Below are 24,851 nucleotides of genomic sequence, written 5' to 3'. Positions count from 1 at the left end.
GAATCAAGTCCGGTCCTTAAGAGCTAGAAATTCTATTTTCTTCTAATTTCAAAATTAGAACTCTTGTTTCTTAACAATTAAAATTCTTAAGAATTAAAATTAGTTCTTAAGAATCGGAAATTTCATTTCCTTCAATCAAAACGCATTCAGTTGCGTCATTGTTATGCTCATTTCAATTAATCTTTTCAACCAATTTTAGCCAATCTTGACAATAACACGACTAAATGCACTTTGGTGAAAGAGAACTGAATTTCTGGTTATTAGGAACCCAATTTGATTCTGAACAAGCAGAAATTGCGTTTTCTTGCACGTTCAGCTTTATGTCATTATCATGCTAATTCAATATCCAATTGTTGGCATCCCCTTAATCATTAGCATTCTAAAAATCCTTGTTCTTCTCTCGGCCAGCATTGCAGTTAAACTTTTTGTTAGCATCGTATAGTTCCAAAAGAGAACAACTAAACTTCACGACTAAAACGAGAGCAGCAGCTGCTTGAAAAAGATCAGATTCTTTTAGAGTGTCGATGACTAATGGGACTGTCAGTGGATATTTTACTAATCTAACATGAGGTGTTTCACTAATCTAACATCTTGAGTCCGACGTTTGTGCTCGATCGCGTGTGATCTGCTCTCGTCGAGAGGAAGGTTTTACTTTCTTCGAGCGTTCGCGGTGCTGTTACAAGTCGAGCCATGCTGCGCGAGACGTGAAAGTAAGAGCGCATGTAAATATAAGCGCAGAAGCTCTTTTATGGGATGTTGCGAATCGGATCAAGGAGAGTGCCTTCTTCGAGATTATTCGGGCGGTCGCTGTCGCTGTCGCCGCGAGCGAATTTCTCGGTCGCGAGCCGCGACCGACCGGTGTTTGCCTTGTCCCCCTGCGAACGGCTTGACGCTTTCGTGGACACCGAATTTAACGATTATGGATATGTAAGCGAACAATCGCCCGCCGACCTTTACGCGCTTTCTGCTCCCGCGAGGAAACGACGCACGGAGAAAACGCTGCGTTCGAGCCCGACTTTCCTAGCCACCGATAAATCTGCATCCGAGACGCGGACATGTGTAAAAAGTATCTTATTGGTTCTTAAAAAGACTTACCGGGCAGCACCGGCTGCGTCTCGCCGCAAATCTGAAAAACAAATATGCGATTTCGCGGTTAAATACGATAACATTGGGCGCGTTCAGTGGAAAAAGCGCTCAGTGAGCAATCGATGATTACTGGTTCTTACTGTTAGATCCCTAAATCTAGACCAGTTACTTGACGAATTGCTCAACTGTTGTGCAACCGTTGTTTTTATCTTGTTGTTTTTTTCCTAAATCCTTTTAACATTATTTCAAATTAAGTGGACTGTCGGCTGCACAAGCCTGTGACGCAGGGCTTTAGGACAAGGAAGATCCTCGTGGAATCGATTCTTCGCGGGGATGAATCTCGCGCAATGCGACGAGAGGATTACCATGCGTGATCGAGAGGCCGGATCGCGAATGCAATATACGTGCTGTATGTAATATCACGCGTGCAGGGTCACGGTCCGACAGTCGTAATATTGAATATCGGAGCGAAGAATCCGATCTCGCGGGAAGGCGGCGGACCTCAACGGAGAGAGACGTCACGCAATAGTCGTTATCCGCCCTCCGGCGACGCGTTTTAGGTGTCTGCTGTCGCAGGTGCGACGTACGGAGCGCACATGTGTACGTGAACATGCTAGATTCGCTTACGTGTGCAACCGGAATCCATGAGTGCCGTAAGACGCGGAATTAAGGCGCGCCGTTCTCTCGGTTCATATCGATTTCGTAAACCTCTCGATCTCTGTTCCTCTAATCTCAAATCAATTTTCCCGTCCGCGAGCGTATTTCATTCCACGCTGGTTTATATTTGTAGCCTCGTCAGACCACAAAGAACGAGTCAACTCTGAACTTTAATCGATGTTCTGTCTCTTTGCGAGCGCGGAAAAGGAGACTTTGAATAGGTTGGGCAAAATGCAAAAAAGTTCGCAAAAACGTACACTGAGAGGCAAAATAACTAAAGAATCAAACATATTTATTCGGTGGGTACTAATGACATATTTCAATTACTTATTACTTAAACATTTAATTATTTAAATCTGAATTCATCTAAATTTTTTATTCTATTTATAATTATTTATTATTATTTATTATTGTTATTTATTTTATCCTATTTAATATTATTATTTTCCTTTTATTTTCTATTCATTTTAAGTGGAATAAACAAGCGCTTTTTCATGAAAACCTACGGTTTAAGAAAATTATATTATATTTATAAAATAATTCGGAATAATATATTACATTCCCGTACACAATTTTGAGAAAAATGGTTTATCAATACAGAAAAATATATGTATATTAGTGTGAGTAAATATATTATTAGTATTTGCCGAATAAATATTTTTATTCTTCAGATATTTTTTCTCTTAGTGTAAGTCGACGAGCTGTTTCGTTCCTGCAGTCTTCCGAAGTAGTGGACGAAGTTTTGATATTCTCGTGAGAGACAGCGAATTTCTGAACGCTGGTTCTATAATTGCACGTGTGATCATCGACGCGAAGGATCGGTTGAATCTCGGTCGACCGAAATGTTTCATTTATTAATACCAACGAAAAGCCGCGCGTCGTCACCGAGTTCCAAAGTGTCGGGAGGGGATTACGTCACGACGAATTATGTACGCGAGATCTTATCCTATCCCTAATTCTAATGATAGTTCCAGCGACGAAGGAAGCCGTAGAACACATCATGATGGATGACACGAGGAGTTCCTCGACTTCCTGACCCAGATAGATACGGGTTAGCTTCTAAATGCAGTCGCGTGGTCGCCAGAGGGATCTTTTCGGGCGGACGGATAATTTAATGCGGGTGTCCGTTGGCCGGAAGTTTACTGTATCCAGCCGCGTGTAATCGCGCACGAAAAAACTCTGTCCGTGGAATTTCTGGCCCTCGGAGCACTAGAGGAAAGAATTTAATTGTGGATATAGAAGAATCCCTGTGGGAGAAGTTTCCATCACTCCTGTTACTCCATTCTCGATTATCTCGACCGAGTTTCAATGCAGACGATTCAAACGAAAAGAGAAACATTTTCTTTAACTGATCTCAGACAAACAAACTTTTAGTAAATAGTTAAAAAGAACGAGATAAAAGATGTTTTTAGGAATAAATAAATCGCCTTCAGAAGCACTCGAAAGCTCTAAAAGGTATGCAAATAGTTTTTATAAATATCTCGATAAGTTTGAATCATTTTAATAAAAGTCGACGCAAAAAAGAAATTTAATAAATAATTGCTGTATAACTAAATAATGGAAAAGGAATGATTATTAATTGAAGTTAGTTAGGTTTTGCATTTTTCTAAAAGGAAAAAAATTTGTTTCCTTATTTACTTAACAATAACAATAATAATAATAATAATCAGACAAAAGTTCTCAATCATAGTAAGTAGAGAGATCGTTTCTGGTGATCGTTTCTTTCCAAGTTTTCATCTGACTCCTAGGGAACAGAAACTCAACTCTACACGAATTGAGTTTTCCTTCTTCACGCGGCTCCTACGAATAAATAAAATCAAAGGAGCGCGTTTCATATCCATGCTTTGGAAATTTGAGATAGAAAGAAGGCTGAGTCATCGCCGTCGCGAATATTTAAACTATGCGAGAATAATAATGTCCGACAGACCGACCCTTCTAAACTTCAAATTATTGATATTGAACTCTATACTCGACTCGCAGCTGTGTTTCTCTCACAACAGTAGATAATTAAAAAGTGCGTGATTAAAACAGACTGTTAGGCACGGAAGATAGTAGGACTAATTAATATCAATTGGAGTCTTGTTTATAATTAATTGGACTCCTGTTTATAATGAGTTGGAGCCTTTATAATTCGTCGGTTGCACATTACATCATTCGCGCGATCATCCCTCCTTGAGAGATATCGCGTTTTGTCAGCCAGCTTTGACTTGCCTTCCGCTTTTCTCCTCGCGGAACATTGTCCGAGCGCCTTCGCCTCGGCGAACTTTCCCGACGCGCCAGTTCTTTCCATTTTCCGCGGCATTCGCCGAATCCTTCTGCAAATACTGCGTGCACTCTACGTAAAAGCTGCACGAACTATATAGTCGCAACGCGCCGCAGCTCCCTAATGAAGAATAATTCGACTGGCGCGTCTCTCCCGACGAGTTCCGGCAGCGAAACGCACGCTTTGAGATCCGGCCGAAAGAAGAGCGTGCGCCGTGCAGCACAACGCTGCAATTGTGTTGAGCGCAGTCCCTCTCCCTCTCTCTCTCTCTCTCTCTCTTTCTCTCTAATCGCACGCTCTGATTAGCGTGTGTATATCCGCGCAATGATCCCGCGGCGCGATTGAGATGAGTCATCTGGGAGGGGGAAGGAGGAGTACTGCGAGAAGAGGGGGAGGTTATTCAGGTGGAAGATCAACGATTGACGTTCCGCCGGCGAGCGAGTCAAGGACCCGAGCGAGCCTTGATAGCGTCACGGTAATTAGGAATTTTCTGAAATTGACGAGACAATAAGGGACGATAAGAGCCTCCCCTCGTCTCGTCGCGGCCGTCGTTACTTAACAACGCCATTATTTATTACACAACGCGGCGTTTCGGAAGGAAAGGAAGAAGAAAACACGCGACAGTCCGCGCGCGCGAGCCACCGAAAGAGTTTAATCTCTCGAGAAGCGCGGCTAACGACTGCGATTTGTCGCTCTCTTGTTTCACGCTCCAAATATCGCGCGCGTGCTGCTATTCGCATTTGCTCCTCAATCCGCCAAAGACGCCGAAGCCGGGAACCGTCCCTTTTGCTTCACCCAAAAAAAGAAAAGAAACAATATAACTTCATCCTTAGCGGAGTCATCTTATCAAGCTTCAAGAGGATTCTTCTGAATCCAAAAGGGAATTATTCTAAGAGCAATATTATCAATGCCTTTTTCAAGCTCTCCACTGGTGTCCAAGCAGTTTCAAACAAGTGAAGAACCTTTGGGCCTACACAAGTATCGAAAAATTACATAAACCCTAAACATGGGTGAATTTTACCCAGCACATTTCCACTTACTCATAACTTCCGGAAAAATGATCGAGATTCAATTCTCTTTTCTTTAATCAGTATAGTAAACGTCGAGAAATAATCAATTGAATCTTTTACGAAATATGATGTTTTTACGACTCAATGAAGTTGAGAAAAATTATAATAGAAAAACATGTTTTTAAGAATGATCACTTTTGAAAAGCTGGTCTAGGTGAATTTTATTTGCGTCTAAAGTTCTAGGATTAAGAGCCTGTCAATCGTAGGAAAATAATCATTAAATATAGGAAAGGAATTATCCTTTTTCATTAGAAGAGAAATATCCTTTCAATAAAAGTTTCTGCTCAGAATATAGGATTACCGGAAATAGCACCTTGCAAATGTTCTTTCTTTGGAGATCAAAATATTTTTTTCTCGATTCTAGAAGAATCCTCTCGAAGCCATACATATGAGAGAATTTTCCACTACGAGTGAGGTTATATTTTTTGAGTGTTTATCTTTGCGTCCAAACTCGAAATCGTCGTCGTTGTTCCCGTCCTCGTCGTCGTCGCGCTTCTATTTTTTTCATCTTCTTCCTGTCCCTCATCGCGACGGCAGATGCCATCCGCGAAGCGTGACCGACCGGTCGTGTATCTCTCCCTCTCTTTCTTTCCTGCAGTCTTCGCAGCCGCTTTTTGGTGTTCTTCTCGCGACACGACGCTCCGACGTGCGTACAAGTCACCGGCCGGACTCATGAATGGCGCGACTCGATTCGTAAAAGCCGACGACTTATTTTCGGAGTCGCGTTATGACACCCTCGTTGCGTCCGCTTCGGATGCGCTTCGAGGTAACGTCGTAATGCACCCACGTCGTGTTATATCGCGAGACCCACGTTGCGAGAATTTCCACCCCGTCGCGTGTTACCTCCGACGTGAGCAACGTGTTCCAGCTGTCGCTTGAAATAATTAACGAGATGACGACGGAGTCGCGAGTTCGAAGGTAGAAATTATTGTGCGCGGGCGCTTTTAAAGTGACGCGCGAGTTAAGTGTCCCGGCGTGATTACAGAGGAACGGAGAAATGACGATATGTTTCTTTCAGGTCGAAGGAAACTGCCACGAGAGAGAGAGAGAGAGAGAGAGTAGAATAGAGTAGGTTATTTACTCCTGGGTAGATATTCCCTAGAGTTTTTAATAATTTGTAAATACAACAGAATCAAAAATGAAAAATAAATAACATAAAGAAAGAAATATAGAAAAAAGAAGCAAAACAAGAAAAAATTATTTCACGCTTACTAACCTATGCAATGTTTCCTAACATTGAATAAAAAATACCATACTAATCTCAGTCCTCAGGTAATAATAATTCAATCATTCACAATTTTAAATATTTCTTTCAATTTTTAACTTTATCTCAGCATTATTATATTATATGTGGAGGAAGAGGGAGAGCACGACAACGAGAGAAAATTCCTATATCTCTCACTGTGAGCAAAGAGTGCATTCCTGCTGTGAATGATCTCAATTGAGACCTTTTCTTGCGGAGTCGAGTCATACGGAGCTGCCTCGTCATGCTTTAGGGGTTGTTTCAACCAGGGTTCGACGTTTATGTGGAATTATAATACTCCTACACGAAGATAATATGCAGTGAAAATTGCGTTCAAATTATGTTTCTTTTTAAAATGCTTTTCACAAAGCTGGGTAATACTAAAATTGTAGGGTAAATTATTACGGAAATAGCAAATTTGACGTTCGTAATCTGGTACACGATGTAAAAATATCCAGGCAATTGCAGTAATTTTGTAGTACAAAGTCATAACATTTTTCATCAAATAAATAGTAAATTCAACTCTGTTGTGTCTCTTCTCTTACGACTAATCGGTTTGCACTCATATTTATTACACAGAATGACAAAACAGGAATATGAAAGAAAGTCGAAAAAGATTCTCAAGACTTGCCCCAAACAATACGCCACGTTAAATGTAATGCGAAAACCCGAGTGTAACTTTTATCAAATCTGTTGCTGCACCAACGCAACGCAACGCAAATAATTTACATTGTTGCGCGATATGAATTTAATAATTAATTCGATATATATCTACGCACAGTGCATTCACTTCATAAACGCAACTTCGAAGGAATCGTGCAGTTTTTATTATCAATTGTCTCACGCTGTGTGATAATCGTGAAAGTCTATCTGGGACGTTTCCTCGTTAGAAGACACGGAACGCTAATTGTGTCGTCACACCTCACATGCTACTTTATAAACGACGAAAGAAAGGAGAGATAATAACCCCGGGTGAGACCCGGACGACACGGAGCGTGCATTAACACGGAGCGTCTCCTCCGTGGAATCACGGCGAGTGTCGCCGCGTCGTGAGTCACCGATTTGTATGCGAGCGGCGGCGCCGGCGCTACAACTCATTGTTGCTCGGAAATCGCATTGTACGTGGATGCGCCGCGTCGGGGACGCGTCGGGCAGCGTAAGTTTCAGGATTCGGCGGCTTTTCCACCACGTGCACACGTCGCGCACGTCGCGAACAACACGTCGCCGTCGGCCAATGCCCATCGGCAACGTCCTGCCACAGTCGCGATGAGTACAAGACTCGGCATAATTGTACAGGTTGCAGTGTTTAATATGCACCTCGCTGGAACCCGCAGGCGACACACGCGGGGTTGACCAGGGTGTGGATACTCTTAACACGCCGACCTGTCAGTTTATACCGTTTTCACTCTCTTCAATTAATATTCTGCTCGTCGTACAAAAGATTCAACTGAACATTTCACTAGAAAGAAGGTATTTGATGAAATGTCAGAAAATTTAAAAATTCTGTCTTTTACACAAGAAACAGAATATTAATTGAAAAAAATGAAAACTGTAAAAAATGAGCGATTGAGGTTCTAGTGTTAAGTATGATCTTGGATTCTATGAGCACTGCGTTTGACAAAAGTATATATTATTTTGGTGGTGTCCTAAAGTTATATAAAATATTGAAATGTTTCTATAAATAATAAATATTGTATAAACAAAACTCTAATGATATATAACTGAAAGATGAGAAAAAGGTAAGAGTTAGTCGCAATTGCTAAACTATAATAATAATGTCTGACAGTATCAAAGTACGCGTCAAATATTATTAATATGCGCACCAACAATTTGGGTTCGCATTGGTTCTCTTTCTCTCATATGGTTCCTATAAATACTGAAGATGATTTTAATGATGAAACAGATGCAAACGCAACTAAATATTTTTCTCAATTTTCTGTAATTTATACATTGCCGCCTGTCCAATGCATTCGGCTCGTAGATGATTTTCAAGTTTCAAAAATGCTCTTCAAACTTGGCGCTGTATGACGCATTACATCTTTGAAATTGACGGAAGGTAGCGTCTTCTGCAATTGGCGAATTGATGCTTATAGAACCTGGCAGGTCTGAGTCCACCCCCTGGAGTTGACAAAGTCAAGCCAGGGAGAAGAAAGCAGCGGAGGCGAGCGGGTGGGGGGAGAGAGGAGCCTCGTCTTCTCGCATAGTTTCGGCGGAGGAGAGCGAAAACGCGGCGAAAAGTGACGGCCGCAAAATGGCGCCCGGACCCGATCTATTTTTGGCGCATTCCAGCCGCGCGGACGAGAAGCCTAACTCGCAGACGATGTTTCTTCACCGGGAGGAATCGCTTCTCATCTTGTTGGAATGCCGAGAGCCTGCCTCTGCTCCACCCCGCCATCCCGCATCTCTTTTTCTCGCTGCCCCTTCTGCCATTTTCTCTCGCGTTTCCTCGCCGTTTTCGCGCCGCTTCGCTGCGAACGTCGTCGTTCTCTCTCTCTCTCTCTCTCTCTCTCTCTCTCTCTCTCTCTCTCTCTCTCTCTCTCCCCTCGCGATCATCTCGTTACCCCTCACCGCTCGATAACGACGGTAAAAAGAAGAGAGCGCGGATCAAATGGATCCGGGGTGGAATTCTCCGATTCATCGGTCGCCCGTTAAGATGCAGAAACGGACAAAGGAGCTTTCATCAACGTCGCCCTGATGTCGTCGTCGGAGGAGCGAATAAACCGCGCGCGCCTGCGAGATCTTATAAATAGATACGCATTTTTAGCGGCCGCGTTCTTCCCATTGGAATGATACAAAAGACTCGACGGTGTTTCGAAAATTTCAGTGATGCACGCCTACGAAAAGGCAGACCCGCGCCGCAGTTTGCATCTAACCACCGACAAGATACCGCTGACGACCGTCGTCGGTCTTGGGAAAATTTTCGTGGCCGCAAAAAAGATCTTGAAGAGCCCGGGCATAATTGAAGAAGGATGATAATTATTTTTAGTTATCCGAAATATATGGACAAAAGTGCTGTTGAATCAATAGAATTGATCAACACAGCGCCGTAATTAAGAGAGAATTTCTTGATTAATTTACCTGAATTAAATGCCTAGCTTGTATAAAATCATGTTACCGGGTCCTAATTGTCCTAATTTTTAATAAGGTCCTAATTATTAGTAAAAAGATAATAATTAGGAATTATTATCAATAAGATCCTGATTACTACGCTGCATAACATGACTCTTATCAGAGGACTCGACATCACTTTATATTATATAAACCAGATAACTGATCGGGATCAACCTGATCAGAAGCATGGAATAAGTATCTAGTCGAGATTTAATATAATACATTATGCGTTTTTCTGTGTGTATACATCAAATGCTGCGAGTCTTTGCTCTTTTCTCTGATCGTCTAACGAACAGCCGCTCATCACAAGTCGTTCGTGCGAAAGTCGCTGGCGTCGTTTCGACGAAGGAAACGAGCCCGGGGAAGATCGATCGCGAACTTTCGTGTAAGTCGCGTATCGCGCGAAGAATCGAGGGTAACAGTCGGCAGCTGAGACAGCTCGTCGCTTGAGCGGAAAGCATTGTAAAGTAAAATGAACGGATTAATTGCACTCGGTTTTCGCGCGACAATAACCCTCCCCAGGCGAATAATGAGAGGATTCAGCCGGCTCGGTCGTAATTACTCCGCGGCGGATGTCGATCCCCCGCGGCGGGTGAAAATAATCATTAATACGAACAATGGAAAAACGATTTGTGTCGTGGCGGAGGAGATCTCACGGCGAAAGCCGAACGAGCGCGCGAGAAAAGAGCGGCGAGCGTGTACCCAAGCTGTCCGTGTAGCGCGCGGCACTTATTTCACGTAGACACAGCCTCATTTGGCTTTGCAATTTCGCTTTCATCGTATTTATAAAAGTGTACTTTCGATTTTCTTCAAATTAGCAAAGCTCTTCTTTTCTACGCGCGTTCGTCGCCTCCACCTCTGAGGATGTTGTGTACGAATTCTTGTTTGATTCCGCGCGCGTCTCTGATGTTGATGAAGTTTCGCAAAAAATATTAAATCGATACCGCGAACATTCTTGCTGCACGGAGAGAATGTGTGTACATGCTAGAGTTTTCTTTTATGCAAATTTTCTTTTCAAATTTACCATGTTTTTTTGACAATGAAGCATTCTCACGATTCAAGAATAATCGATTGTGATCGGTCCATTTGCTTACTCCCGACTATAACTCCTACTGCCATTATAGAGCACACTTAAGAAATAAAAATAATTAATTCCGCTCTCTCTCTCTCTCTATTTCTTTTTCCTTTCTTATGCCTATATTCTAACTCCTTTACCGGAAGTATTTTTTACTTAAGAGAAATATTTTCGGTGTAAGCGAGTTAGGGTATAGATGTACGCGAAATAAATTACTTTTATGTCTTGCTCCAACTTACGCCAAGCTTACTTTGCATATTGTAGACTGCCACTTACCCTGACTTACACCACGTATTGTAGCCTTTTACTCGAACGTTACGCGCGTCGCGGTGGTGCTTCCAGCATTGTGCTCGGATCATAACCATGCGGCTATGAGCGTTTCTATTCGCGCTCATCCGCGACATTCCGGGCTCTTAATCGCGCGATTGTCTTCGCGCGAATCTTATCTCACGCGATCTGTTATTATTTTACAAATCCCCCCATTCATACTCTCCTTCCTCGAGGTCATTGCGGGTTAACGACTGCCAGTCGTCGTCGTCGTCGTCGCGGCCGACGCCGCCGCCGCCGCCGCCACCGTCGTCATCGCCGCGAGCGTTCCCGATGTTGTCTAGAAACCGTTTCGTACGGTACCGACGTCTTTTCTCATTAGTCTCTCGTCTCGTTCCCTCCCGTTCTTTCCCCCCGCTCAGAGAAAAGTTCACGCCAATTCGCGCTCGCAATCCGAGTTCCTCTTTCCGCTACGAATTATCCGCTCGTATCCGCGGTGAGAATCTCCACGTCGATGAAGAGCGCAGACAACACCAATACCAACGTCCCTATTGCAATTTTCATTCGCCAAGAACAGCGAAATTTCTTGCACACGCCAAATCCCGCAAAGCTGACGGCTCTTGCTTTTGCTCTTACCCCGTAGATGCGTGCGTGCGTGCTCAATTGAGCTCCCGACGTATTATTCCGGCCAGGCTGAGTAACGACGCTTCGATTTAATTCCGCCCGCTTAATGAGAATCGACGAGCCCGCTGAATAAACTGTTAAACGCGCGGAGTAATGCCTCCACGAGTGTACACGATCCGCCGACAGCGAAGTGTATAAATGCGAGGCGGTGTGTCTATAAGCTCTCTCGCGCCCGAGACTCTCCTTCTCTCTCTCTCTCTCTCTCTCTCTCTCTCTCTCTCTCTCTCTCTCTCGCGAGAATGAATGGATTAAGTGGATCGAGATAGATCGTTAAAGGCAAATCGTCGAGCCGCGGTGCAGCAGGCCGGCGTGGTCTCCGGAACAGGTCGCACGTAGCCGGGAATATTTACGATCGCGCGAACGAGTGCGCGTGTTGCACGTTGCACGAGTTAATCTCCGGGGATTCCTCGTGGTCGTCTCTCTCTTTCTCTCTTTCCATCTCTCCCTCTCTCGCTCCTTCAGGTAAATCTTCTCTTTCTTACTCCTTCTGAGGGGCAGAGCTTTCTCACCAATCGACGAAGGGGAATTAAGCTCTCCCGCTGGAGAGGAGCCGGACGCAAACAGGACGCTGCGTTCCACGCAGCTGGCTCTCGCAGGAGGCGAAACAGTAGGAGGAGGAAGGGCGCGCCCTTGCGCCCGAGTGCAATTTCACTCCGATTCTAATAAACGACCGCGCGAAATTAAGAATTAATCCGCGAAGTCGCTATCGCGCTGCTCTCGCGGACCTTCACCCCTCGCGTGGTGGTGTCTGATGGTACGGGCGAGTGTAACGAGTGTGCACGTACGCCCATCGGGGGCCCCCCGTCCGACTTCTTTCCCACGTACCCTCGCGGCAAATGCCAAGCGTTCGAGGATGCGAAGGCAGAACAACACCTAAGAGGAAGAGCGAAAAATCGCTGAATCCGTTCGCGCGAGAGCAACACCCGAGGCGGCACGAACGCGACGAGTTGCACTAGGTTAGCTTGCTAAAGGTTAGTCTCGTGATTGTCAAGTGAAGTAGGAGACTCTTCGAAGGACTCTCCGCTACGTCGTTTACCTTACTTTTCTTTTCTCTTTACGTGTCTCGTGCAAAACTACGTCGTTCAAACGCACACAGAAAAGTTCCACTGCCAAGAATAGCGATCACTCAGTTTACTTTCCTTCTTTTAAGTAATGGTTACCTTCAACAAGGAGTATTCTCATGATAATAGTCTTCAAATATGCTCATCACAGATTTGAGAAGAGCTCGAATCATCATGCGCTCAAAAGAAGAATTTATTATCTCTGTATAAGAATACCATAAATTTTTATTGAAGAAAAACTCCGTTCGACCCTATGCAGTAAGCAAGCCGAATTTTTGATTCAGTATTCTTGATTGAAATGTTAAACTCACTAGGATTCAAAATGTATTTGAATAAATGTAATGTTTATGATGAACTAATGATAGATTTGCGGATACGTAAACTTATGAAATATACTTGAAATAACGTTTACTTGGATGCAGTATGTAATTTTCTGTGTGTGCTACAGGAATTTATTAGAAAAATGACAAGTCTTTTGCACGAACCTAATAGTTTCGCAACGTGCTTCTTTCGCGAATCACGAAACACACGCATACGCGCGCGCAATTAATAAATAACCATAAAATTAAAGTGACATGCAACCTTCTTTCTAACCTAATTTCTTCATTATTATGTCATATCCACTTTACAATTATTTATTGATTGTTAAAACAAAAGGAAAGTATTCGGAATATTTTAGAGGTGTGCTAATCATTAATCGATTACAAGTGTCATTTGTGTATATATATATATATATTTTTTTTGTCTCAATGAATTTCGCAAGAACGTTCAGCATGCGTTTCTTCGCTTCTGACGACATTAAAGAGAGATGGACGACGAGTACGCAGAAGCTTTAATATCCATGCAATAAATGTTTACGCCAACGCGCTGATAAATATTCCGCGTTCTCCCCCGCGTGCGAAAATCTCCCACACACGTGAGGTAGAACGTGGACGATGTCAGGAGTCAACCGCGGCGGCCGCGATACTTCCTAGCGCGGTTCTCACGTGCGCCGGCCGGCTGAGATGAATTTTCCAAAAGAAAGACGAGAGAAACGAGCGGCGAAAAATATCGCTTTGATAGGCGCATACGAGCTCTTGTTCCGCGCGTGGATCGCGGAGGCGTCCGCTCACGGGAACAAGTGAAAGGAGCGGCAATTCGAGCATCTGCATCAGCGAAGCAAAGGACCATCCCAAGCTGCAAGCCGCAACCTCGTGCTCGTTTCGATTGAAAACTAATTAAATCTAACGAACTTCGGAAATGAGCGAGACAGACGCTTTGCAATCCTTAATTCCATTCGAGGGATCTCAATCTCGAGAACCGCCACGTGAGAACGCATCTCGTCGCGAGTGCAGGTAAATTTCTTCGCGGAGGACAGACACGTTTAGCGCGAAAGGTCTGTCAAATAAAACAGAACACGAAATTATCCGATCGCGGAGAAGTAATTATTTTTACGAGTAAATTGAACATCTTGGTTTTTTTCTTAGACATCTGATGCGCACACTTCCTATTTTTCTTTTAATATACAAATTTCCTACGGGAGAATTTAATAGTGAAGCGACAAATCTTTTGTACCGAGTTAATATTAATATTTGTTACTTAAAACATGAGATAATTCAGTTTTAAATTTAGAGTTAATCTCGATTTTTTCTGTCAAATCGTAGAATATACGTAACGTTATATCTGTAATTGTAATTTTTAATTAAAAAATACTAACATACATGTAACTCTAAACTCAAATCTGACTACTTACATACAAATTTCAAATAAGAACTATTAATTTTCTAAATTCGTCACATATATAGCGGAATATTCTTCTTTTACAGATTTAATAATCTATGATATAATTTGTAAAAAAATTAAATTTTAAAAATTGTCAAATTTTACCTGGAAAACCAAGATAACTTTGATGACTACATAGACTATATATGGCAGAATATTTATTTCACATCTCTGAAATATAATTCGCAGAATTTAGCAAAAAAATTTGCTTTTATTGTAAAAATTATATGTATGTTTTTAGTTAGTTCTAAGGACTTATAAAATTATTTGCAGAAGAATGAAACTTTTAAAAGTGTCATTTTTTATCCAAAAATCCAGAATTCTTTTGAACCCGTTATATCCTGCTATAGCGGAACATTTATTTTTGGAATATGTATAATTAGCAGAAGTATTTTTAGTGTAAAAATTGTGTTAACTTTTCTAATGATTCACGAAATAATTTGCAAAAAGTTGAAACTTTATTATTTTTTGCTTGGATTAACCAAAAATATACATCCTGTATCATTCTGAAAAATTAAAGTTCAAAAAGCTGATATGAATCCCTAAGTTCGACATTTGGTAGCTTTTCATTTCGCGTCTAAAGGGCGTTTGATCGATATTTATCAGGCCTAATGCTATTGTTATTTATACGATAAACATCTGCGATACGAATACCTGAGCGCTCGATCCGCGCGTAGGACGTTTCCCGCGAATCTTTAGCGGATCCGAGCCGATAACAGACGGCGGATCTCGCGAGCTGTGATAGAATCGCAAATACCGCGGCTTTCGATCGAGCCCGACAAACTGCTGACATTGACGTTGAATCGTCCAGAGAACCAGGTGTGTATCGAACAATGGGAGGCTCGCTGTCGTCGCGTAATGACAGTCGTACTTCGATTTCTATTCCGTCGTCCTTTGTACAGACGCGAGCAGATAGACCGCGTGCGCGGGCGCACGCGAGAAAGAGAGAAGACTTCTCTTCTTCCTAGCATTTCCATACAATAGCGGGAAAAAGACGGTACGTATTGCGAGATATCCGGTGATGGCCTCTGGATGATAACGAGGCCGGGACGAGAGATGTCGAAAGAACCGTATACGATTCTACGTGTGTCTTCGGATCAGATTTTCGCGACGCGGATACACTACCCACAAGCCCGTGTGTCGTGCCCAGATACCGTTCGCCGTGTGCACTGAGAAGAGAGATACTCGAAAATTGATTTGTGTGAGATACTCTCTAAATTTCTTGGAGTGGAATCTCACTCAGGACGAGTGAAAAGTGGCAGTATTTTCACTCGAGGTGATAGCGAAAATACTGCCATTCGAAATCGCAAGAGTGAACGTTTCGCTCGAGCTTAGAGCGGATTCTGACTGCATATGAGTGAATGTTTCAGTTAAGTGAACGTGTGTCCTGTGACGACGAAGCGCGTCGCACTGAGAAAAAGATATTTGAAAATTTATTTGTGGGATATAAATATGGATATGTGAAACAAAATTTATTTCTGCGAAATAGAGTTCATTTCTGTGAATAAATTTTGTCCCACAAATAAATTTTTGAATACTTTTCTTCTCAGTGCAGATTTACTCTTCAACTTTGAGTAACAATATTCACTTGACGATTAAGAGTGAAGAATTCCCATCACTGAAAAATCATTCGAATTTGTGTGAAATTTTACTCCAGGAAATTTAAAGAGTATAAAGTTTATTTCTATGAAAAAAAATTTATTTCTTTAGTAAAATAAAGTTTACTTCTGTGGATAAACTTTGTGTCCCACAAATAAATTTTCGAGTATTTTTTTCTTGCTTTCTTGTTCCACAGGGCTCAAAAATACAAGTCCTTGAGGAATCACTTGATTCGCAATTTCGAATGAAACCTCCACATTGAGAAGAGAAATATTTGAAAGACAATTTGTGAAGTATGAAATTTATTTTTGCGAAATAAAATTCATTTCTGTGAAGTAAAGTTCTAACTCGCAAATACATTTTCAAATATATTTTTCTCAGTGTGCAAGTTTCGCAATTCGAGCCCTCGGGCTCCCATCTGCGCGAGATCCAGAAGGCATGAGACGGGAATATTTGAGGAAAGTTGAAATTTTCAGCGACGACGACGACGACGTCGGCGGCGAGCGGCGACGGCGGCTACTGAGCGGATGGGGACACGCATGGTCGCTCAGCCTGAACAGTCCACCGGCTGAATACTATCGTGACGTCACTCGCTACGGTCACTGCCTGAATTATTCAGTATTCCTTCGTTTCTAGTCGTTCGGGCAGCGCGTGCAATCTCGTACGAAAGTTTGTTTTTACGCGATGCACTACTCCTGACGGATTCGCCGTCTCCCGCGGCAGAGACCTTCGCGATGTCGCGCGCTTCTGAGAGACGGAGAGAACGCACTCGGTCGAGATTCGACCCCTTCGTCATCTCTCATCGCCAGAGATCGTCGAAATTCACATGTTGATTGCAGCGCCGGCTTATGCAAGCTTGCACTAGCGATATGTGGACGCGTTTAATAAATTCACTATATAACTAATAGAGAGTCAGTGAAATGAGCTGACAAATATTTACATCGTGAATTGCACTTATTTATCATTCTTTCGGAATTCAGACTTCAATTGAGCATTAGAACAATCAATAGAAATCATCCATAGAATACCATATTTGTGTCACTTCAAAATAGAATCATATTTCCTCCTGACTTTAATAAATTTCCTGAAGAGGTTAAGCTTCAATGTGAAGTATTGGAGTAATTAGTAGAAATCTCAACGCGACAGCCAACGTGTGTTGACAGATATATTATTTTAAAATTTAATAATTTTTTCTAACTTTAGTAAGTTTATTCCTGAAAGGGTTAAGTTTTGATGAAGCGATCGAATGGAAATAATAAATGGAGATCAGTGTGACAGTCAATGCGTTTGCAAATATCGTATTTATGTCACTTTAAAATGAAGTCATTTTCCTTTGATTTTAATCAATTCATTTCTTAAAAGGTTAAGTTTCACTGAAACATGGAAATTATCAATGGAAGTCAACGTGTTAACAGATATATTTATGTCATCTAAAATTGAAATATCATTTTCTTTTGATTTTAATAAATCCCTCCCTGAAAGAGTTCAGTTTCAATGTGTGAAGCACGGAAATAATCGATGGAAATGAGCGTGATGATCAACGTGTCAACAGATATCATACTTACGCCACTTTAAGATGAGATTATTTTCACCTGACTTTAATAATAAATTTCTTCTTAAGCTAAAGGCTTAAGCTTCAATGAATCATCGAAGCAATCAATGGAAAGCGGCGTGGCAGTCAAGGCGTTAAAGATCGCGCACGTCCCCGTCCGCAATTTCGCGCGGTCTCCTCTCTCTCGTTAGGAACTTTATCATCGATATCGCGACAATATCGCGAGAGAAACGAACGAGAGGCGGCGTGCCGTAAATCCAGCCCAAAGCGTGCGCGCTCGATTTCAGAATGTAATCAAAAGTGATACCCCGTAACGAGGTATTCGCGAAGGACGACGGTCTTACGGCCTCGCGTTAATAACTACAACGATCCCGCGGCCTCGTGGCGATGGCTATCGCGAATTAGATAGAAAATTGCCTGCGTCTCGCGTTCGACTTCGGCCGAGGGTTCCATTAAATTCTTTAAGAGACGCGGAATCGATAGATGCGTGGATGCTATCGAGTGGTATCTCGTCGGCGGCCAACGACTGGCCGGCCGGCGGTATCGGCCGGATCGATTAGCCGTGGAAGGGAAATAAGAACGTGCGGAGGATCGCGAGATAGCATCTCGCGGAGATTTAATGGCGAATTTTTGTCGCGTGCGGAACGAGTTGCGTGACGACCCGTTAGTCGCGTTCGGGCTCGCGACGGAAAGCGTGGAAAACGCGCGGCCGGTTCATTAAATCCGTGCCGCGATCCGCTCTTTCCTCTCTTTCGCCCGTTCCTCTCCCGTGACCTTTTCTCGACGCCAGCTTCAGATTTATGGACCGACCGACCGACCGACCGACCAGCCGCCGCGAATTGCTCCGCGCTCTCACCTGGAAAGCCGACATTATCCGCCGATCACAATGTCCCACGCCGAGCGGAGAAAGAGAGGGACAGAGGGCCTACCCAGTCAGTTAAGTTGCATAATAAGCGAGTGGCACGTAATGAATCGCCACTTCGTCGAGTATTAATGGTCGGCCTCGCGCGCGGATTTTCTCTCGTCTCGCCGTCGTTACCTCCAATCTGCCTGAAGGATCGCTCGACGATCCTTCATGGAACAAAAGAATTGGTCGAATTAACACGGCCGTGACACAACTGAATGCGTTTCGATTGGGGGAGACGGAATTTTGGTTCTTGTAAACCGAATTTGGTACTAAAGAACTCGAAGAAACGTTTCTGGTTCTCAGCAAACAAATTCGGTTCTTAAGAGCTAGAAATGCCGTTTCCTTCAAGCAAAACACGTTTACTTGTGTCATTGTCAATCTTTTCTCTTGTGTTAACTAACTAAAAGAAATTGTATTAACTAAGTAAATCTACCTAAAAGGTACATTCCGATTTCTTTCTAATTTGGCACAAATTTAGAAGTACAAAAAATATTTAGGTCACATTTTTTATTTTAATCCACTTTGAGTTTCACCGGCAGTTTATAGTCTTTTAACTTCTACATCAATAACTACAACAAAAATGCATAAGAAATCAAATTGAAAACAAGATATAGTTAAATAATTTTAAAATCGGCATAGCTAAGACACGAACCATGCAAAATTTCTTTAGTCGAGATTCCAACCAAAATATTTCAAATCTGTGTTAAATTAGTCAAAAATGATTCGAATCTCGGCCAAACCGAGAAATTATTTGTATAAATAATTTTTTTCAACTTTTTACATGTTTTGTTTAAATATTTTATTATTTATACAAATAATTTTACACATTTTACTTCATATTTATAATCAGCAAACCAAAAACAGTTATATCTTGCATTCAATTTTATTTCTTATGCATTTTTGTTGCACTTGATGATAGGAGTGAGAACATTAAAAAGCTATAAACTGTCCGTGCAACTCAAAGTGAGCCAAAATGAAAAAATATGACCTAAATATTTTTTATACTTCTACATTTGTGTCAAATTAGAAAGAAATCGGAGTATAACTTTTGGGTAAGTTTACTTGTAAGTCAAAGGTTGATTGTCACGTTAATTCATTAATTTTGGCGTCTCTAAACGTGTCCAAACGCATTTTGATTGAAGGAAATAGTATCTCTGGAACTTATGAGCCAAATACGGTCGAACAGAATACTAAGAAATCAGATTCAATTTTAATTTCAATGTTTTAATTTTAGTTTTAATTTTTTAATTGTTTTAATTCATTAAAAGAAACATTAAATTTTGATAATTTTTCCGGGAGATTTGAACAAAGAAACGCGCTGGGCAAAATTTATCATGTTTGGGGTTTATGTAACTTCTTAATGGGTGGGGTTCTAAGAATAACACAGTTCAGTTCAATTGAATCGTTATCGCGAATCGCGTTCGGTGTACAAACTAAAACACGATAAGATATTTATTTCCCCTCGGTAACACGATCCGATCTGCGCGATTGTTTGCGAGTGCACTGCCACAGGGAAGTGCACTCGACAAAATTTGAAGTCGCATACAGACAGACAATGCGTATTGTCGGAGAAGCGGGACTTGTTCCGGCGAGCTCACGCGTGATGCTCCGCGAATGCCTCGGGCGTTCACGAGCGGCGGTGGCGGAAGGTCGCGCGAAAATCACCGCGCGAGGAGGCTCTGATAAAAGCAGGAAAGTCGGGAAAATGAGGTTTGTAGGTCTATGCCGATTACGATTGAATCTAATTAATTACCCGGCGCGACGGATTACCTCAAAGATCCCATTACATAGCTCGTTTAACGGCCCGAGCGGCTTAAAAACGGCGCTATTATAACGTCCGACGTGTTATTAATTGAAATAAGCGCCCACGGCGATCAGCGGAATAGCGTGAAATTCGTAATAACACGCTCGCGCATCCCGCGATTAATTGCGGAAAGCTATCGACGCGCGCGCGTTTTGCTCGCGCGTCGTCGTCGTCGTCGTCGTCGTCGTCTTCGTCTTTGTCGTGTCATCCGTTCGCGACACACATGGATCCCGTTCTGTACACGAGAGCTTACGCATCGCCGAAGTAGCCTCGTTAGAATCGTGATTTCGGAGAAGCACCGACTATTAGCTCCGTAACTCGTCCGCGTCTCCCGTCTCTACCCTTTCTCTCTTTCCCTCTGTTCGACGTCCTGCTATCTCCCTGTCTTTCTTCTCCGCTCTCTCTCTTTCCTTCTCGTTTCTGCACATTTCCTTTGCTCTTGAAGCAGATCGTTACTGGCGTAGAAGCGTAGAAACGGCGAGTTTTTGCCAGTAAAGCGAGGTGGAATGCGCGCCGAGGCGGCGTCAACGGATCCATAAAATCCGCTCGCGTTTCGCTCCGAGTTCGAATTCACGCGAACTTGCAAGGGGTGGAGGAGGAAAGCTCCTAGAAGGAGAGGAAGTGTTCAATATCGAAAGGAAGCTCGCTGAAATTTGCGACGAATCTGTCCGTCATTGACTGTCGCGACTATTGGCGACGCGTTGGAAAATCTTTCCCAGATTCTTCTCCCGTGGAGAATCTTTTTCTTTCGGGGAACTCCTCACACAAATACAATTCCTACTTTCGGATCAGCAAAAAATGTGTGTAATTTTCTTGAGACTTTCTTCAAAATTCAAATCTATTATGTCTGCATTACGATATGTAGATAAGTGCACTTAATGCTCGCGCGAATATTTAATACTTATATCATCTTACTATAAATTAATCGCGTTTCGTCCGTTTCTCTCATTTATATTTATATGCTTCTCATATATTTTTAATATGAATTTATACCGGTGTTCATTGACAACTGTTTGCTTAGCTTGAGTTTACGATTGCTTTGCCTGCGTCTTGCCTTATTCATCAATACTTCTCATAAAGATATGTCTTACATTATGTTATTTACTCTCCTTTACACGGAAAAAGTGAGAATAATCTAGTTATCAGTTTCTAGCCTGTTTAGCCTAGCTTCTGACTAGTTTTGATCTAGAAAATCTTTTAACAACGCCCTCTATCAAGGATTTACATTACCTATATACCGGCCACTAATTAATCAGTTTTATCTCAATATGTTTTTCTTACTCATTTAACCGTTACTGTCTAGTGAGAAATCCAAATAATAAAAACTGGTTTCTGACGAGCTTCCTTCAGGAATTTTTCTACTCGGCTCTGAGAAAAACCGAGTAGAAACCTTCCGCAGGAATCTCTCTCTGCTCCTGCTGCAACCGACTTTTCATCCAATGTCTAGACAATATAAAATCGGTTACGAATTTCTTGTTCCTCGTCGAACGAGTAAGTTTCGCGTGTGAGCAAGGAGATCTTCCCACTAAGCGCGGATAAGTAAAATTATTCGCGCACGACGTCCCCTCGATTTTCCCGAGATACTATTACGACGATCATGCCGATCGTAATCGCACGCGTGAGACCGCGGACGTCGGGGAACTTGACCCGAGTTGATGCGAGTAACGCGCTCTTCGTTTTCTCGTTGCAGCAATGCCAGCTGCTGAAGAAGGAGAACCGGAGGCTGCAGAGCGCCTTCCTGCAAAACGGCTTCCTCCAAGCGCGGGTCGATACGCTCCAATGGCAGTTCAAACAGGTTCGTAGCCACGCCGGCTCGCGAAAAATGTGCGGAAGAAGCGACTGATAAGGTGGCCAACCGGTTTACCTCGCTCCGGTTACTCGATATCGCGTCACGCAACAACCGGTCGGCGCACGCTCGCAGCCAGTTTTCCCCCTCGATGATCCGCGTGATTTTCGTTGACCCGATTTTTCCCGCCTGTGCCTCATTATCATTTCATGAATGGACCCGCGCACACGCACACCGCGTGTCCCCCGTCCCGCGAGCGCCGGTAATTAAACTCCAAGCGCATCATGTCGCTCTGTAGCGCGTTCGTACCTTTTCCTCTCGTTTCTGTCGTTTCCAAATACTTTGTCTAGCTTCTCGAAGTAAGTTATCGCTAATTTCGATTATCAGTATTATCAGTGTTTGTCACACTTGTGCGTTGTACAGTGTTTTGTCATCACTTTGCCCCCCGTGTCAAAAATACAAAAAGATAAAGATTCGGTTGATTCATGTTCATGTTGAGTCGGTGCAAAAGGCTTGTCGTGTTTGATGAAACACAATGAAATAGAAAACAAATTTGTTCAATGTCGTTGGATTAATTCACCAAAATATTCTAAATTAAAATTATATATAGAAATTATTAATTAAATAATAACTCGTGACCAAAATATCGAATGGATGTTGTTTACTTTATTCGTAAAATTTATTAATTTATTAATAATTATCAAATTATGAAATAATAAATGATCAATTTATTAATTCATTAATAATTATCAACATCCATTCGATATTCTTTTAGCATTGAACTTTCTATCTTCTTGATACTCAAACTTTCTGCGAGAATTTAATAGAAAAATGACAAATTTTTGCACCAACCTGATATCTTATTTGTTAAATCAAGGCTGAAAACAGCATCCATACTTTTTGCACGCGATCTTGTTTGTTTGCTTTTTTCTCCCTCATTTAGCATTATTATTATTATCTGCATCAACCGCACTCAATGAAGTTACCATTATTATTATTACTATTTCCTGTTAAAGATACAGGAAGAAAAATTTTCTGTCAAAGACAGATAAAGACAAGCGAACAATTGGAAGGAAACAGCAATGTCAGGCATCCAGAGATAACCGTTCCGTTCGCTCGCAGGTCGAATCGAATCGGCAGATGTACCGGTCCGTGATGGAGCAGGTCGCCTACTTCTTGGACCGCGCCCACAAGAGCCTTGAGATCCTTCACATCAAGGACAATCCCAAGGACAAGAGGCGCGTGCCGCGAAGTCGCAGCGTGCACGCGGTGGTGCACGCTGACCCCTCGCCGAGTCGCGTCTCGACCTCCTCACCATCGCCATCCGGCTCCTCGCGATTCACGCGAGCCAAATCGGTCACGCAGATGTCGCCGAGCGTCAGCAGCATCCGCGACTTCACCTGGTCGGTCTTGCGTAAGAACGACCCGGTGTATTGCACGACCCCGCGCGCCAAGCCGTCGCAGGATCTTAACAAGACGCACGACGACATCGTCTATCAGGAGCCGAAACAGTCGGAACTGAACCCGGACGAGATACCACCGGAGAAGCTGTCCCAGGAAGCGTACAGGTGCGTAACATGGATCCTCGACGATTCCACCATCCATCCTAACACGACGGAAATTTTATAGCAAAGAAAAAAAATTAAGCCTCTCTAAAATAGTAAGTCAAATGCTTAATTAATAATCAATTAATGTTTAGGATTTGATTATTCCTGCTTCCGCCATATCATGGCTTTATTGCACCGCCTATTCTGTCTAACATTCGCGTATTGATCCGGTGAAAATGTCACCGCAGGTTACTGAGGCTCGTCGATTCCTTGCTGGCGACGCGAGAGCCCGATTTGGCAAGGGTGACCCCGGTCGAGGACAACGGATCCTCCCCTTCACCGACGGAGCGCCACCACTACCACGACGTGTCCGTCACCCTACAGAGCGGCAACTTCGTCAATTCGACGACTCTGCAGGAAGCCGGTCACGTCGGCACTGAGCGCGGCAATGAGTCGAACCTCGTCCAAACAGGCGACTCGGGCAGCTCGTGCTACGCCAAGACGGCGGTCGAGGTGAACGCGAGCTTACAAGCCACGAGCTTGCCGCGCACGAGAAGATCCCCCGACACCACCTCCTGGAACTCCAGCAGCAGCAAGACCACCGAGGAGGAGGACACCGCGGCGCTCGCCGCGCCGTCCTCGAAGCAACTGGAGAAGAAGGAGTCGACTTGCAAAGCCAAGAGTCCGGTCAGCGTGAGCAGCGCCGAGAGCGAGAGCGGCTTCTCCTCGATAAGCTCGTTCCAAGAGGTCGGCCTACCGTCGACCTCGTCGATCAGGCCTATCAAAGGCTGCCACACCGAGGTGGGCCTGCCCGAGGTGCCTTTGGACAAGACCAGGCACCGACGATGGACCTCCACGCCGGCGGAGCTCCAGGCGCTCTACAAGCTGCTCTACAGCCAACACCGAGGGAGCTTCGGCGGCTCGCAAGCCACCAGCGAGTCTGTCAGCGTATGCTGGGTCTGAGACGCGCGGGATCCGCGCCGAATAGCCTACCGCGAGTCCATCGCCGATGGCATCGGTCGCGGATCGGCGAATCCCGCGGATCAGCCACGTCGCCGACTGATCGACAAACGGCTCGTCCGACGACAAGACACGACGACAAGGGATCGCTGTGATCGGTCCAGTGAGCGGTAATTTTTGTAAATAACTTCCTACATGTGCACGCGCGCACACCTGCGCGCTTAGCCGTCGGCCTCGCCGCGTCAATGAGTCACGAGGAGCCGCAGTACTGATTACAGAGGCCGATCGATCGGCCCGGTTGTCTCCCGGCAGGCACGTTTACTCTAGTAATATATTAATTATAACTCATAATATCTTAAAAAAAATCGTACACATACGTCAGTATCGGTAGTTTCGAATAGCATGAGTGTGTGAAGAG

At 43.5% G+C, this 24,851-nt stretch overlaps 1 protein-coding gene across 2 annotated transcripts in view; it reads left to right on the top strand.

Moving 5' to 3' along the window:
- The window catches only part of LOC116843713, a 52,126-nt gene extending 27,661 nt beyond the window's left edge, over window positions 1–24,465 (top strand). Inside the window, exons 3-5 of one of the 2 annotated variants that reach the window (XM_032814381.1) lie at window positions 21,831–21,935; window positions 23,049–23,494; window positions 23,722–24,465. In XM_032814381.1, coding sequence (XP_032670272.1) covers window positions 21,831–21,935; window positions 23,049–23,494; window positions 23,722–24,436 — 1,266 coding nt within the window. In that variant the 3' untranslated portion in view covers window positions 24,437–24,465. Of the gene's footprint in view, window positions 1–21,830; window positions 21,936–22,970; window positions 23,495–23,721 lie in introns of both variants that reach the window. The other variant, XM_032814380.1, reaches the window with a different exon arrangement.
- Window positions 24,466–24,851: the final 386 nt, after the last annotated feature.

Source organism: Odontomachus brunneus, unplaced genomic scaffold (genome assembly GCF_010583005.1).
Source record: "Odontomachus brunneus isolate Ranch 3 - 2012 unplaced genomic scaffold, Obru_v1 Obru_scaffold_035, whole genome shotgun sequence".
NCBI lineage: Eukaryota > Metazoa > Arthropoda > Insecta > Hymenoptera > Formicidae > Odontomachus > Odontomachus brunneus.
Note: the sequence above shows the minus strand (reverse complement) of the source record. Positions and strands in the feature narration are given on the sequence as shown.